The 18,393-nt window shown below is 32.3% G+C and overlaps 1 protein-coding gene and 1 long non-coding RNA gene across 2 annotated transcripts in view; both read left to right on the top strand.

Annotated features, from left to right (window-relative positions):
- Positions 1 to 12,224, top strand: part of LOC114345250 (protein takeout-like) — a 40,921-nt gene extending 28,697 nt beyond the window's left edge. Inside the window, exons 4-5 of the mRNA XM_028296071.2 lie at positions 3,953 to 4,118; positions 12,025 to 12,224. Of these exons, the coding sequence (XP_028151872.2) occupies positions 3,953 to 4,118; positions 12,025 to 12,157 (299 nt within the window). The 3' untranslated portion in view covers positions 12,158 to 12,224. The remainder of the gene's footprint in view (positions 1 to 3,952; positions 4,119 to 12,024) is intronic.
- LOC126881831 (uncharacterized) lies at positions 6,839 to 9,281 on the top strand. The gene is made up of 3 exons (XR_007697024.1): positions 6,839 to 7,365; positions 8,001 to 8,158; positions 9,101 to 9,281. It is a non-coding gene; the product is annotated as an uncharacterized LOC126881831 (long non-coding RNA).
- Positions 12,225 to 18,393: the final 6,169 nt, after the last annotated feature.

Below are 18,393 nucleotides of genomic sequence, written 5' to 3'. Positions count from 1 at the left end.
CCATGTATTTACGTGTAGGAAACCCTTATAAAAATATAGCTTATTTTTTAAGGAAAATTCAAAAATGGCTCACGAGTAGGGTGTTCCATAAGAGAAAATATAACTTTAATATACCCCTCGTTTTTGAAGCACCCTGTATAATTTTCATTAGTTTTAGATTGCAGTGTTAATTGCCCTGTAAATTGCTGTCAAGAATTTTTTTTAAATATCAAGTCGTTTTCCGGAGACCGAGGCAAATACGATGAACCACCCTGTATATATATAAAGATATATATATACTATACATTTATTATTTATTTACAAATTTATAATATGTTATGAAAATAGTTATTGAAATATATTAGTGTTAACGTTGTAAATGAATGTTGAATAAAAAAGTCCATTTTCCAGAATTTCCCGATTTTTCCGGTGAATGGAAATTAGCTAGTCGTTATTATTTCGTCCAGTTACCCCAATTTAAAAAAAATGAAGGCTCTACGTTCTCTGGAAGCGGAGTTATTGTAAAATTTTTCAAGTGCTCCAATTTGAACTTTCAATACCAAAATCTCGAAGCGCGAAAGCGGACTCAGAGATCCTTCCCCCATCACACGGTCCCAGTTAAGTCAGCTCGAGTACCTTCATTTTAAAGGGTTATTACTCATTTTAAATGAAGATATACTGTAGTTATTAATTGCAATGTAAAATATAGATGTCTATTATGATTTTTTGCAAATTTCGACTCTTAATATTTATAAACAATACAGATATGATTTTTCAAAAAAAAAAGTATAACTTGGGTATTATTGGTCATAGAAAGTTTATTTTTAGTTTTTAATGTGTGTTTTTTACCACTTTTCTGATACAACTAATTATAATTATTTGTCGTGAAAAATAACAAAGTTATTCTAAATGTTTATAAGGAAAAAACTCGCTATTTATTAAACGACTTGTTTAAGAACATTTAAATAATAAATGTATCATTTTTTTTTAATTTCTTAGTAGTTTGAGTCTTTAATAACTCATTTCACTTTGCTAAAAAGCTCTGAAAATACTCCTTGGGCAACAATAGATGTTTAAACATTCAATGTTTTGGATAAACAATTAACGTAACTCGTAAACTAACAAAACGATCTTCTTGATACTTTGCACTCTAATAAAGGCACATAATATCCTCATAATTAAGGTACAATATGTTCCTTAGGGCATATTTAGTATAAGTTATTAACATTTACAAAATAGTGCAAAAACTGTGGTTTTTTGCAATTATCTCGGTTAATTATTTATCAATTTTAACTAATCAAAATCAAAATTAATCGTTTTTTTATGATACACAACTTTCATAATACAACTTTTGCTGTAAACATGATACAAAAAATGCTACAGGCAAAAAACAATATTTTCTGATTTTAGCCTTTGTTTATAAAGAACTGAGGTTGATTTGCGAGTACCTCTGTATGTATTTTTAATTAACTATGTCCCCCCTACGATTTAGCACCTTCAAATACCTGTATTGATTTTTACCCTGAAATCGCTCATTTTTATTTATCTGCCCTGGCGTAGAATGACGCAACTGTAAAAGGGTTGAAAATGGGGGGATTAAATTAAGCTAATAAAATTCGAACCAGTAGGGATAAAAATAAAAGCCATTATTGTAATAATAAACGCCATACCGATGCTCCTGTACGATTACTCCTCATTTAATCCCTATTTTAAATATTTAAAAATCGTTTTTTTGCTCTCCTGAGAAATTTGGCTTTTTGAAGTTACGTCATTCTTATTCCGGACCGGCGATATGTTCGTCCATTTACTAAAAGCCTATGATACCGTGCCACTGAAGAAACGTTGGCAGTCAACAGAAAGCACGAATATTAATATAGAATTAATAAGAGCCGTCAAAGTACTATACGATCAACTCATAACAAATATAAAAAAGAGACACAAATAACAACAAATTTCTAACATCACAAGGATTCCTATTTGCCCGTCCCCCATTTTATATAAAATATATCTCGAAAATATTTTAAAAAGATGGAAACAGAAATGTAGAACTATGGGGATACCACTCAATAATACTATTAGACCAAGGCGGATCTGTGAAAAAACGTCTATTTTTGGACGTACGAGGTGGCATTCGGATTCTTACAGATAAAGTTAGGTAACAACTTCAACAATAATAATTGATTTATGCTCGTTCTCAAATATGCCCGAAACATTAATAAAAAAATTAAAATATTTAAAAATTTCGAAAAACATCGATTTTTTCTATTTTCTTTGCTTATAACTTTAAAACGATTCATTTTGGAACAAAGTCGTATGGAAATAAAATAAAAATAATTGAATTTTGTATGATAAACGACTGGTTAAAAATGTCTTAAATTATAACCCTTTCTGCAAAATAGCAATAAATACAAAATAAGGGGAGAAAATAGGCCTGTTTTTATTTAAAGGTTTTCAACCACTTTGGTTGCACTTAGAACTTTCGTAATTCGCTTATAGGGGAGTTCAATTAGAACGAAAACATGCATTGTTTCGGAAAAATTCAAACAAGCTTATATTTTTCTAAAACTTTTTTTGTTAGTTTATATACATGTTAAAGTAAAAAGTTCTACTCGCAGATTTGGCCGACATTTGTTTATTAATTGTTTAAAAAATAACAATTATTTTGTATAAATTATTTTAAAAATATCATTGAATTCATCATCTTACTTTGATCAAATATATTTTTATTTTGTTTTTGATTATGCTGAATCCGAATATTGCATTACAATTTAAAAATTCTTATACAGAAGCTCTTATACAGTATGTCTGCACCTTCATAAAATGCTCTGGATAGTCAAAAACTTAAAACTCAACCATCACATATCAAATTTTATCAATTTTATACGAGTTATGTCAAAAACATAGATTTCTTGCTATTTTGCAGAAAGGGTAATGATTTAAGACATTTTAAACCAGTCGTATATTATACAAAATTCAATTATCTTTATTTTTTTTCCTTACGACTTTGTTCCAAAATGAATCGTTTTAAAGTTGTAAGCAATGAAATTAGAAAAAAAAATTTTCGAAATTTTTAAATATTTAAAATTTTTTTATTAATGTTCCGGGCATATTTGAAAAGGAGCATAAGTCAATTATAATTATTGAAGTTGTCACCTAACTTAATGTGCAAAAATCCGAATGCCACCTCTCACATCCTCCTCAAAACATATCCGCCTGGTCTATATGGTATATACGTTCAACTTTGCAGACGATCAAGTAATAACTCAAGATTATGACGATTTAAACTATATGGACGCAGCATAGGTAGGCTAAAAATGTCCTGGCTGAGAAATCTCAGAGAATGGTTTCGATGCAGCTCAACTGAACTCTTTCGGGCTGTAGTGTCAAAAGTGAGAATATCAATAATGATTGTCAACCTTCGTAGCGGAGATGGCACATGAAGAAGAAGAAACCGTATATTTTCTTATTTTACTTAAGCCATACTCTGTATTAGAGTACAAAGGCTCGTTTCATACAGGTTCTCTGAACCGCTTATTGGAATATTTTCCTGGCGGTGCCTTTTGATATTGTCATATCTGGGTTAACAGGGAACTTTAATCGAGTCGACATGCATTTCACTTATTCCCGTTAGAGGGCGTTCTAACCATACTAAGGTATACATAGTTTTATTTTGTACCGAGAACTACGGACGTTTTGGTGTAAATTTGTCTTCTGCAGAGCCTCCTTGACAACAGGTAGACCTAGAAATAACGCTATCGGGGGATGGCAGAAGACAGATTTAAATCAAAACGAAACAGTATATTTTCTTATTTTAAAGATAAACTTATTTAAAAGTCAAATTGTGGCTTATTCCAAATTAAAATAGTAATTTGCATTAAGATGGATCAAGCAAATAGCCTCAGAACAATACAAATTGTAATTGTATTTCTTAGTAAAATTCTCTTAGTTTTTAAATAATTTCTTAATATTTTAGCATCGACGTCTGCTACTGTAGAAGGACAAGGAAAGTTGGTCACGAAAAAAGGAAAACAATACTTGAATATCGATGATGCTTCCATTGATGTATATGTTGAAACCGCATTCGTTAGTTTTGCTAAACTTTTTGGTGATAATGAGGAATTAACTATAAATGCAAATAAGTAAGTCAACTTCAACTCATCGTCATATTTTATGAGGATAACACAATAATAACAATTAACCGCCCACCTTGTATTTGTTTCAATTTGCAGAATTTGTCAATAGCGGATCACATTTTATTAAAGGTATGGTGAAAACTACATTTGAGGAAAAGAAAACAATAAAATTATTGAAAAAAAGTCATTTATCAAGGGATCATTAGCAAAAATCCTTCTTCTTCTTCTTCTTTTTCTTCTTTTTCGTCTTCTTCTTCTTTTTGTATAGACATGACTCTGTCTGTTTTTTCAATGTGCCTCTAGTAAGTTGTCGTTTCATCGTTTTCGTGGTCTTCCCACTGATCGTCTTCTTATCAGGGAACCGTCTCTTGCTGTCCTGACTACCCTATTTGTTGTCATTCGGCTTATGTGGTCATTCCATTCTATTCTTCTGTTTCTTACCCAGTTATTAATGTTATACACCTTGCATCTCCGTCCTATATCTGTACTTCTAGCTCTGTCCCATAGAGTCTTACCATCGATTTTTCGAAGGTTTTTCATCTCCGCTGTTTCGAGCAATCTTTTTGTCCTCTCTGTGTCGGGTCGTGTTTCTGCCGCGTATGTCATTATTGGTCTGATGACTGTTTTGTAAATTATTATTTTTATTTCTTTTCCGATATTTTTATTTCTCCATATTGTGTCATTCAGGCAACCTGCGGCTCTTTTTGCTCTATTCACTTGATCTTAAACTTCTTCTGTTTCGAGCCTTCCGTAGCTAGATAGTGTGATGCCTAGGTATTTAAACTCCATCACTTGATCTATTATCTGACCTTCCAGCTCCAATTTACATCTGGGATCTGCTGTTATACCCATGCATTTTGTCTTTTGTGAAGAAATTAACATGTTAAATTTTCTGGCGATTATGTTGAATTGGTACATCATACGTTGTAAATCATCTTCACTTTGAGAGATTAGTATTACATCGTCCGCATAGCAGATTATTTTAAGTTATTTTTCTCCCATTTGGTATCCTTTTTTAGTTCTTACTTTTTTATTATTTCGTCCATGATCAGGTTGAACAATAAAGGACTCAAGGAAGCCCCTGTCTTATCCCATTACCGGCTTTAATTGGGTCAGTTAATTTATCGTCCACTTTTCCTTTTATTTTGTTGTTCTGGTAGATGTTTTCGATCGTTTTAATTATTCCTAGAGGCACCTCTCTCGAGTATAACAAATGGATAACGTCCTTTAATGCCGTGACCCTGTCAAATGCTTTCTTAAGGTCCACGAAACATATATATGCCGGTTTGTTGTATTCCAACGATTTCTCTTGAACTTGCCTCATTATAAATATAGCGTCAGTGCATGACCTTCCCGACCTAAAACCTCGTTGTTCTTCTGCTAATGTTATAATTTCATTCAATTTGTTTGTTATCACTTTTGTTGTTAATTTTAATGTGTTTAATAAGTTAATTCCTCTGTAATTCTCCGGGTCTGATTTGTTTCCTTTTTTGAAGAGAGGTATTAGGATGCTTGATCTCCATTCTTGTGGTATTCTGTTTTGTTCTATTATTTTTTGTATTAGTTTTAATAGTTGTTTAGTTAGCTCTTGTCCTTCGTACTTTAGGAGTTCGTTCGATATTCTGTCCTCTCCTGGAGATTTTCTATTTTTTAATTTTCCTAATGCTTCCTTTACCTCTCCCTCCTCGATGTTTATTTCTTCGTTTGTTGTAACTTCAGGTGTTGGTGGCTAATTATCGTCGCCTTTAGCAACTAGAGACCGAAAGTAGTCTGCTCATGTTTCCTTCTGAATTTGTTTCGCTTTTATTAATTCGTTCATCTTTTTTCTTTGCCCTCTGATCATTCTCCATATTTTTGGAGACTCCAAGACTTTTTGGAGCCGGTTAGGCATTCCATTCATGATATCTTGTATATTAGGGGATATTGTGCCACTCCTCTACCGCAGCTATCTTTAGCTCTCCGAAGGATATATAGGCTGGCAGCTCTTTTGGTCTTACTTGTCTTTTATGATTGTCTCAAATGTGTTCAGTTGGGTTAAGATCGAGACTGTGTACCGGCTATGGTATAACCACAGAATACACCAACGACAAGAAGCGACATGATAGCGATTTTCATGAACTAAATTTTTTTAAACAAAATAAATATGTTATAATAAAAAAAAACAATAAATCTTGTATAAAAGGTATATTTAAAAAACCTTCAAAAGGGCCACATCAAATACACATAACTAGTTTTCGACTGGTTTACCAGTCATCATCAGTGCTTAACTAAAATGAATATAACCTGATAAAAAAGGCAAAGATGTTGAAATTTTGACTAGGGTTAAAAAATATTAGGTTATACTCACGTGTAATGTACATGCTTAACCACTAAGATAGTATTACACAAAAATATGTGGGTCAAGACTTATTGTTTTTTGTATCACATGGTATACAGCCAACTACAGGAAAACTTTTTCCTTGTGGATTTTGAATGTTCCCTAACAACACACAACATTCCAGGAATGTACTACCAAAGTTCTATCAATATTTGAATGTCCTGGACATTTAGGGAACATTCGGTGAACATCTGTTTAAATTATTCCTGGAATGTTACCATAAGACATTCTGTGAACATACTACCAATGTTCCTATATTTTAAGTTGCGAAATAATACATACGTGTAAGAGATACATTACTTATAACATACCAGACAAACTAAGTGACATTTTAGGCCTACAGTGCAATAATATGTCAAATTTAAAGAGTTTCCCAAGATTATAAACATACAAATGTAATAAAAATTATTGTTCGCGAATATTCAATTTGGAATGCGATTTTGTTAATAAAAAAAATACTTATAACTTATGCAAAACCCAAGAGAGGCATTTATATTTATTTCTTTTGCGTTCATTTTCAAATTCGCCGTGCATATATTTTTGTGCATGGCGCTTGAGAGGGCATCACGTGACTAAAAACGACCAACCAACGACCTCGCTTCGGCCATCTTGGCATCTTCATCTTGGCGACCTTGCCTTGCCGTGGATTGTTTTTAGTTGTTTGTATTATTTGTGCTTTTTAAGAATATTTTTTTAATTCGGATACTTTTATAATAGCTTTATAGTATTATTAACATAGTGCATAAAATGGCGTCCTGTTTTTAACGCAGTTGGAGTAGCAGAAACAAATGTAGATAAAAAAATCTGCAGGAATAACGTTTCAATTATGACAGAAGCTCAAAACAAATGACTGTGAATGAAAAGCCCTATTAAAAGGTTAGTATGCAAATATGTAAACGAAAGCATGCCCTGTATTTCAGAAAATAAATTAATACTATTAATACCCTAATAATACTATTCATAAAAAATCTTTTAAGTAACCTAGATATAACAAAGTGAATAAAAGGCATAAATCAGAAGAATTATTATTTTATTTTATAAGTTAATAATTGGTCATATCCATTTATTATTTTAATAATAATTGTGAATAAGCCACAAACTTCACTTATTCCTAACTAAAATAGTAAATAGAGATAGGTAATAACAAAAGGATTTGTAAAACTAAAATAATTCTTTTTGCGTTTTTGCTAGTGTATGCGTTTATAAATAGGATGGTAGACCACACACTATAATATGCAGTACCAACTAATGAATACACAGAATATTATAGTCGATTTGCTAAACTCAGTCTCAGTACTAATTACTGTAATTTTGGCAAAATTGGCCAAAAACAAAAAAAATTACCTACTAAAATCACTAGCCAGTTGTGTCTGAGTTTGGGGAACCGACTATACTAATAAACAATTTCTAAGCTGTTTTATAATAATTTTGTGAGTTCATTAATCATATTTTTTATTTAAAACTAAAATTTGTTAATAATGCTTAGTAATGCATATATTTTGTATTTTTAGCTTTCCAGAAGATCCTGCGAAGAAGACATGAAGTATAGATCAGATTTGTTAATAGAGGAGTATGTTCAAAACACTTTTTAGAAAAAGATATTGACAGAACTTCACTTTCATCTGTTCGTTTGAGAGACTGTGCTGTTCCAATAGCTTATGTCACACAGGTATATGCATAACCTAATTAATAATACAGTCCGTACAATATAGATACTGTTGTAATTCATTATCTACATCGGAGATCTAAGTTGACATTGTTGCCCAACTACAAAAAATTTTTGAATTCATTTTAAGTCAAATATATCACATAATTATTGCGAAGTAGATTATACAACAAAACAGATTAATATTCAATGTAAATAAATAAAACCATCAGAAATCGAAAACAAGAATTAAGGTATAATCTTATGTTACAGTTATTAAGGTACCAAGGGTATTATAGGGATATACGTTGACCGAAAGCGTTATTATTATAATACCTGTGGTGCCTTCAACGTTTAATGCCCGACTAAATTATTCTTTATATGCGAAAAATTTGAATGAATTTTGAATTGATTAGTTTTTAAATAAGTACATTTACCAGTAACAGTAGTAACGTAATTGTGGTAACCATAGTTTTACTTAGGTTGATATTTGTCAACTTGACAGTATCTAAGTCGTTATTTAAATTTAATGCCCAAGGGCGTTATATCGTACTTAACAGACTTCGAAATGTCATTATTTGTCAAATAATGTACCAGTAGGACATTAAAGTAAATAATAAAAACAATAAATATAATGAATACTAAATACTTATTTGTTTGTGAAAAATCTATTTCTTTGTGGCTTTTTTGTAATTAATTATTCTAATGGGGAAATAAGCCACAATTTACTTGAAAAAATAATTTTATTAAGGTTTCTACTTCCACATCGGATGTCGTTGTCAAAATACAAAATGTTCATTATTATTATTTTATTTATTAAATATTATTTATTATTTATTTAAATATTATTTAATATTTATTTTTTTATTATTATTATTTATGCATATTATTACCTGTAAATAATATTTCTTCTGATTGTTAATTGTAAAGGATAGAAAAATTACCTTTTATTTTATTTTCTTTTAGAATCAGCTGAGAGAAGTGGTCTACAAAAAACCAGAAAGGAAACGGAATATGTGGCTACGAAAAGCAAAAGAAAGGTTTACAAAGCAAATGTGACACATTTTTTTATAATATTTAGGAATGTCAGCAAATTACATTAAAAAATGTATGTAAAGATTTTTTGCAATAAAAATGTTTATATTTATCAAGGATGTATTATTTGGTATGGCCATATATCGTCAGTGATGTGACAGTACCTCCTATCTGTTTTTTTCAAGAGATTTGTAAGATAGACTAAAAACTTGTTTCGGCCACCTCCTGTTTTCATATATTTTTTGACTTGTTTTGCAGTAAATTCAACTATCTATTTACTACAAAAAAAGTCAGAATACGTACGAAACCAGAAAGTGACCTTAAAAAATGTTTTTCGTCTCCTGCAAACCTCATGAAAAAACATATAGGAGGTATTGTCACATTACTGACGATATATTTCAGTGAATGTCTAAAAAATATACTGTGAATGTTCAAAGAACGTTCGTAGACATTCATGGAATGTTCTAACAAGACATTCAGTCTAAAAATATACTGTGAATGTCCAAAGAACATTCATGGAATGTTCCAACAAGACATTCAGTCTAAAAAATAGACTGTGAATGTCCAAAGAACATTCGTAGACATTCATGGAATGTTCTAACAGAACATTCTAAGAATATTTAAAATGCTGACACAGCACTTTCCTGGTACTTTCCAGGGACATTCGTGTGCATTTGGGGACATTCCAGGAATGTTTTCAATGTCCTGTGTGTACATTCTAGGAACATTCATGGAATGTTTTGTGTTATTAGGGTTATAATATGTTTTAATGCCAAAGTCAAAGAGCTTTGGTAACAGTGACTTCTGTACCAAAGTCGAAGAGCTTTGGTGACAATGTCACAGAACGAATTCATTCGGTCTTTGTCATTCACCTCGACAAGTACCTAATCAGCTGTTTCGAGCAGGGTAGCCATGCTACTTTCAAATACTACTTAATATCATAATCTATTAACATCGACATTGTGTCGTACTACAATGGTACAATTTTTAATCAATAACTATGTAATTTTGAAGGCTATGTATCAAATAGTGGGCTAGTCTCAATTACTATTCAGAATGTCACTGAAGATGATCTTAATAGATCGATGTTTTAATACATTTGGATGACTTTTTTTAAGTTTTTTAATAAAAATTAGGTATATACCATTTTACAAACCAAAGTTTTTTTACTTCTATGTAAGTTTTTTAAACTATGGTATGCTTCTTTTCATGAGCGTTTTTCAGTGCGTCACAAATGATAGAAAAAAGAATGTGTGTGTACTTTGTACGCACGTAAGAAGTTATATGGGTGATGTACCTCATAACGCCATTTTAGTGTACAATAATACTACATTGATATAAGTTATTGTACTTGTTATCAAATTAACTCATAGAATATGTAATTCTGATTGTTAATAAATGCTTACACCCAAAAAACTACTATTATAATATAATTTCAACGAAATAAATATACCTACTTAACAGTTACAATACAAAAAATTAACAATAATTACCAAAAATGAACCAAAACTTAACAATGCCAAATATTAAAAAAAAAAGAAAAACATATGAATCGTCCGGGATTTGAACCCGCAATCTCGCGATTTTTTGATCTCTGGTCCAATGCTCTACCAACAAGGCCATCAAGCCGCATGCCAGTTACCTTTCAGATATACATAATTATACACCACGGTGACAAGTGAAATATAAAAATAGATGTTTTATTATTTAACCCCCAAGTAAGACAAATCCAAAGACACAAAATTATAATAAAAAACCTTTTAAACCACCTTTTTCAAAGTGCGCAAGTTGTATTATTAATATTAATGTTAATACATGAAATATAAATATTTTGACGTTTCACAATTTGACAATTCACTTTTAACTGCAGTGCCTTAAAAATTTTAAAGCACTAGTGCCTTAAAGTAGCATTTTTAACGCTCCTATGGAGTCCTAAAAATTGCATTTTTAACACGTTTGTAGAAAAATATATTTAAAAACACTAATATATTCCTTTCACATCTTTTCTTGACTGATACATACATAAATTAAAATATTTTGAAGTATAACTTCAAAAATATAATATGAAAACTATTTAAAAAGACAGTATAACTATTAACTAACCTTTGTTATTTCTCTTCCCACAAATTTTAAAACGCAACAACCATACATAACCAAACCGTCAACCGTCCAAACCACAGCTGCGCTACAGCTGCCATATTGGATAATTTTTGACATGTCATTTGAACATCCAATCAGAACAAAGTTATAATGCGCATGCGCCGGGATCGTAGGTTTTAACATATAAAAATTCACCCTCATATCTCGCGTAAAGAAAAAAAAGGTCTCTCTCTCTCTTTCCTGTCGTTTCCCCATTACTGAGGATCGTGATTTCTTCCAATATTCCTAACAATGTATCTCCATTAGTCCCTAGAAGAAAAGGTAAGTTCGTGATAATATAAATTTATAACATTTATTCTAACATGATATTTTAGTTAAATCTGACAGTTGTCACATTTTATTTGCAATTTGGCATAAAAACAAATCAATTGTGTTTATTGCATTTATATAATGGTATTTTCTTTGATTTGTATAGTCTTATCAATAATTGTACAGATTATATTCATAAATATATTATATAATTCGTAAATAATTTTTTTTAGATTATAGCGCCATCTATCGACAACTAGAATAAATATTATAAATGTCCGTAATCACAGACGTGCGTTTTTTTCTGTCACATACAATTTAATGCGTTAGAAAGAAATCGAAAAACTGTGACGCACTGAAAGATGTCTATGAGAAAAAGAATATACAGTCAATCACTGGGATTTTCCCTTTAATTTGTAAAAAATTAATTCTCCTCCTTGTTTCAGAATTATAAATGAAAATATTAGAGAAATTCTTGACGAACTACATCCAATATCTGTACAAACTATTAAAGGTGTGCTCTTAGGAATTGCTGGTCGTATTTTCAACAGATTTTCTTTTGCAGAATTATTTCCTTAACTAATACTTACATATTATTGTTTTATAATTTTATTCTTACGTATAATAAAGCTGCTTTATTTAATAATCTTATTTATATGCACCGGTATATTAACCCTTAAACGCTCAAGGGTGGGTAAAAAATGTCCACCTAATGCGTATTCCCTTGTAACATATTTATTACGTGTTTAATTTTTTTTTTAAATTATTTATTGTTAAAAAGACAGCCCATTATCGAATGTTAATTTGGTTATACCAATATTTTTGAAAATAAAAACAGCATCGTGAGTTAAATATGGATGGGCATAAAAAGTACTCCCTTGGCAAAACTTGTTACTAAAGGTTTCTATATAATTTTTCGTTGGTAGGAAGATAATCCATATAATTATCGATGTATAATTACATAATCTACATAATTATCCGCCAATGAGGAGGCTGAAAGAAAGAATATGGAGAAAATCGACAAATCTGAATTACTGGCTTTTACTGGTATGTTAATTTTGATGTACACTGTAATTTAGTTGTAAGGTTTGTAAATTGTTTATATTAATATTTTAGAAGATGCTGTGTTTATTAAGCATAAGATTTTTAAGTTTAATCCATTTTCAACAACTCTCAATAAATATATTAGCTATTTTCGAGGTGGACATTTTTTACCCACCCTTGAGCGTACATGGAACCTAAAGAAGTTTGGGCGTTTAAGGGTTAAGCGTCAGCATCTTTCCGGCAGGGATCTAAAACACAAAAATCATAAAATTCTTGAGCACCAAGCCATTGGACCGAGCTCAGTGGGGCTTGGTACAGTGACTTGGGGCCCAAGCAAGCAATTTTAGTACCGCGGCGGATAAGCAACTAGAAGATAAAGTCATAGAGCGCTTCACGCTGGCCTAGTTTTGTAATTCGATTAGGGCACCACATTGGAATCTTATTACCCAGGATTCCATTGTGAAGAGCATTTGGCTACGATAGTTGTGCCCCCATCGCGCATCATCGTGCTATGGGGGGAAAGGGATGCCCTGGGGCATTGGAGCGAGGTGGGGTGATCCCTGTTTTTACTCGGGTCAAAACACCTCGCCCCAATGAATTGTTACACCCGAATGTACTTTTTCGATAGGGTACACATCTCCCACAGGTTGGGTTGAATCAAATTGCTTGCTTGCTTGCGGCAGGGATCTATGGAGGAGTATTACCGAGACGCAAGCCCTTATCCCTTGCCGTGCGGCTCCCCATAGGCTGATCACACTCCAGCGTATACCAGTCTAAGCCTCAGATTCATATTAGATTTTAAACTACTGCGTTAGTCTTACCACAGCCGTCGTAATATGGAAAAATATTAGCATCTCAAATAGTCTGGGCAGATTATCGGAGAATAGGCCATTTTTGGGAAAAGTTATTTACCAACAATTTTGTTGCTGGAATCGAATCTTATGATTGTACATATTAATAATATAGGTATGCAAATTTCGCAGATAGTGTGCTACTTTTTTATAAACAAAATGGTGCCCGAAAATTGTGTTTTTTTCAATTTTTGCTCTATAACTCCAAAGATTTGAACATTACACCAAAAACACTCAAATAAAAATTCACCGTAATTAAATTCTGCATAGAGACGTGTTTTTCCCGATTTACTTCAACGAAAATTTTCCCCGAAAAATGCGGGTTTTTCCAACAAAATCTTTAATTTTCAACTAAAATTTTAGATAAGTAATTGTTTATCAATATTTAAACAACTTGGTAATATAAAAGTTCTTTTCGTATAGATTATAATTCCAGAAGCCGATGGAAATTGAATGAACAGTTTAGCAACAATTGAATTGTTAATTAAAAATTTACGGTCGCTATAATAACCACAATAATTATGATACATAAGAATAACTATGATTTTTGATATGATACTTTACAGAATTGAAATGGGACTATTTAGGCGGCCTCAGGAATATTTTAAAATTATAAACAATTTTTTTGGCTTATAAACAAATAGAATATTTCGGGAAATAATATTAAGTTAAATTAAATCATGAAAACGGTATTGGAAAAAAAGCGACAGGATGCTTCTTTTAAAAGAAAAAAAAAACGTTTAATTGTTCCTGAGATACAACCGGTCAAAGTTGATCGGCATTTATGAAAACGCAATAAAAGTGAACGTAATTATCAAGAATATAAGGAACAGAGAATACTGGTTAAAAATAAAATTAAAGAAGCTAAGAATCGTCAATGGGAATAATTTGTAAATAAAATGGAAAGTGATAGTAAGGGTAATGCGAAGTTGCTCTATAGGACCCTAAAAAATCTAAGACAAAAGAAATCAAACGGAGTAGGTAACAGGTTTAGAGGACCAAGATGGTAACATATTATAAAAAATGAAGAGATTACCGAAAGATGACGAGAACATTTTATGGAATTATTAATGGGAGACAACAACGAAATAGAGAATGACAAGGGGGAGTACAATTTAAATGAACAACAAGATGATGATGACTACGTAGAATACAGGGAAGCAATTTTAAAATTAAAAAATGGCAAGACTGCAGGACACGATAATATTAAGGCTGAGCTAATTAAATATATGGAAAAAGAGGGATTACAATTACCATGGAATATCATAAGGAGCTGTGGGCATACCGGATGCATACCTAGAGATTGGACTCTTCCAACTATTCTAACATTACACAAAAAATGTGAGAAACATAAGTGTTTTAACTACAGGGGAATATCATTGTTGGTAGTTGCTAGTAAAATCTACGAAATAAGAGAAAAAGCTGCGAGAAAATATCGAGGCCACACTGGGTGACAGCCAATGCGGCTTTAGGCCAGGGCGAGGTACAACCGATCTCATATTCACGGTGAGACAGTTATCAGAAAAAGCCCTAGAGCATAACAGTAAGTTCTGTTTCTCTGTTTTGTGGGCTTGGAAAAAGCATTTGATGGGGCGCTACGTAACAAGATCTGGAAAATATTAAACCGTAGAAATGTGAAACCGAAGATAATCTAAGCAATAAAGATTATATATAAATGTATACGTAATAATGTAAAAACGAACAATCGCTCATCTCTAGAATTCTACACAAGGACCGGTGTAAGACAAGGTGGTGTTCTGATGAGTCTTTTGTTATTCATCACTCTAATGGACGAAATTGCAAAAGAATGCAGGGGTAAGGTAAAAAGAACTAGGTAGAGGACTTCAAGTATCTAGGATCAACAATGAATGGACAAGGAAATATAGAACCCGAAATAAACAGCAGGGTACTAAGTGCAAAGGAAATATACTATGCACTAAATAAAAGATTTATTAGGAAGAAAGAAGTAAGCCTGAAAACAAAAATGAAAGAACTTATTTCAAACTGTATACAAGCCGGTGCTACTCTACGGTAATGTAACGTGGACAATAAACGACAACATCCGTAGTAAAATTCAAGCATGCGAAATGCGATATTTACGTGCGGTATCCTGGGTGACCAGACGTGATCGTATAAGAAATGAAGATATACGTGAAAGGTGCGGTATTGGAAGGACCTTAGACAGACTTGAAACGAAACAGTTATCGTGGTTCGGATATAGGGTGAGAATGAGTGAAGGTAGAACTACAAAGAGGGTATGGAAAGCAGCATCCGACAACAAACGACGAAGAGGCAGGCCAGCAAGAACGTGGAACGCAAATATTGGAAAGGCTTGCGTAAAAAGAAATATTGGGTGGAGAGAAGCAGAAAGACTAGCTACTGACCGAAAGGCATGGAGACGTCTGATTTCTCCACTTACCTCGACACCGTAAGGTACAAGAGGACGGCTTAAGTAAGTAGAGATATCAGAATGTTGGTTGTTTGGAATGTTGGTGTGATGCTGTACTTGTATCCTATCCTTTTCAATTTTTCTCTGTCTCTGAAATGCTTGTGGTATTTTGTTCTTCTTTTCTTCAATCCTGTGGAATTCTATGTTTGCAAATGACAGTGGGTAGTCATTTGGCTTCAAAACCTTTGTTAGCAGGCTTATTTTCCTCTTGAAATGCATTTTCATTAGAGCAGATGATTCGGGTTGTATCATATCGAAATTTGGTAATTCCTTTTTTTAGGACCCGGATAGCTCAGGCGGTAGATGTTTGACTTCCACGCAGGAGGAAGGGGTTCGATTCTCATCGTCGGCAAGAACATCTATACTTACCGTTGCACGTCATCCGCGTCATAGCCCGTGACGTCACATGATACCAACACAGCGACTAAATATTTAGGCGGTAGGTGTGTTCTTTTTTAGAATCCTTTGCCAAGTACACTGGAATTACAGCCACTAGACATTTTTTATTATATACGCGTAGAAATAATATTTGAAGATTTATATTAATGTTAACTTAAAGAAATACACAATAATATGTTTCGTTTAATTTGTATAAATGGATTCTAAGCGTTTTTATGAAGCACATTTGTTCGGAACACACTGTAACTGTAATCGAACGAAGGTGACATTTTGGCATAAATTGGTAACATTTATTTGACAGTTGCGGTATTGACACTTTAGATTTGTTTTTATTCTTTACTTTAAGTATTTGTTTTATTATATTTATTGTTTTTATTATTTACTTTAGCGTAAGATTATAACTTAATTCTAGTTTTCTATTTCTAATGTTTTTATTTATTTGCATTGAATATTTATTTGTTTTTTTGTATAATCCAAGTTTGCACTAAATATGTGATCTATTTGATTTAAAATGGATTCAGGATTTTTATACTTTGGCAACAATGTCAACTTAGATCTCTGACATAGATAAACGTGCAACGGTAAGTAAATTAGACAAACTGTAGACATTTTTAAAATGTCCGTCCTCTCAGCCTGAATGAAATGAGTACCTTTGGTAAAACCAGTGGTAATAATAGGTGGTTGAAGCATAGGCGTAACCAGGATGATCCTAAGGGGGGGTTACAACTACCTGAAAGGGGGGGTTACAACTAGTGGAAGGTCTCTGAGGGCTATGGTGTTAAGCGTACAGAGCTCAAAGTACATCCCAATGGGGGGGGGGGTTACAACCCCCAAAACCGCCCCCTGGTTACGCCTATGCAGCACTGACCCTGTTACCTTCCTTGTATACTGTATAGGCCCTAGAGATAGCGGACTAGCCTGCTATAAACCCAAAGTCACATTAGCGGTATAAAACGGGCAACTGTTACGATTATTATAATAATTTCTTTTTTGATGTTTACGTTGTGGTTGGAGGCGTATTTTAAATATCTGTTTGTGTGGGTTGGCTTTCTGTAGACTTTGGATTGCATACCATGGTTTGCTGTCTTTTTTTTGTAATTAGCAAATCCAGAAAAGAAATTGACCATGGAACAAGAAACCAATAATTCACTTTATTTTCTGGATGTGATGAATGCTTCTAAATGTTAGTTATAATGATATAATGGCCATTTCCTAATAAATATATTATCATCTCGTTTGTGAAGCTGAATTTTATTTTAAAGGCAGTTATTATTTTATTATACATCATGTTATTAGACAAGGCGAAACCGGCGGGTTCGTTGGAAAAAATATTCCTATGAGATTTTTTTGCATAATCATATTCGTGACACATCCCAGAATAAGGTTCAAGCAGTCGCCCAAGTGAAAAGTGGTCCAAATTTTTTTTTTCAATTTTTTTTAATCAAATTGCAAAAATCAATATTTTTGGCCCTGATATATATGTTTTTTAGGTTTTTTGGACCATTCTGGACAAAAAAGGTCTCTTATAATTTTTCTCTAAAGTTGCTCATTTTCGAGTTATAAGCAATTTAAAATTGAAAAAACGAAAAATGAGGATTTTTAAGGCTTAATAACTCGGTTAAAAGTTATTATTATGAAAGTCAGAAAGTGATCAAATAAAAGTTTAAAGCCCGCCCTACAAGATCCTGAAGAAATTTTTGTAATTATTTTATCACTAAGCTGTTATTTTTAAATAAAATTAATGAGCGCCGTGCACGTATTAGGCGGCCGGCAATGATGAGTGCGAGAGAGATGCCATTCCGGCAGTCAATGGTGCATCTTACTCGCACTCACATTTACAGCCGCGTCAATACGATCTTACGGCTCATTATTAATAATTAAAAATAACAGCTTAGTAATAAACTAATAACACAAATTTCTTCAGGATCATGTAGTGCAGGTTTTAATCTTTGATTTGGTCATTTTCTGAATTTAATAATAATAATAATAATTTTTAACCGAGTTATTAAGCCTTAAAAATCGCCATTTTTCGATTTTTTCAATTTTAAATTCCTTATAACTCGAAAACGAGC

The sequence above is a fragment of the Diabrotica virgifera genome, chromosome 3, assembly GCF_917563875.1.
Source record: "Diabrotica virgifera virgifera chromosome 3, PGI_DIABVI_V3a".
Taxonomy (NCBI): Eukaryota; Metazoa; Arthropoda; class Insecta; order Coleoptera; family Chrysomelidae; genus Diabrotica; species Diabrotica virgifera.
Note: the sequence above shows the minus strand (reverse complement) of the source record. Positions and strands in the feature narration are given on the sequence as shown.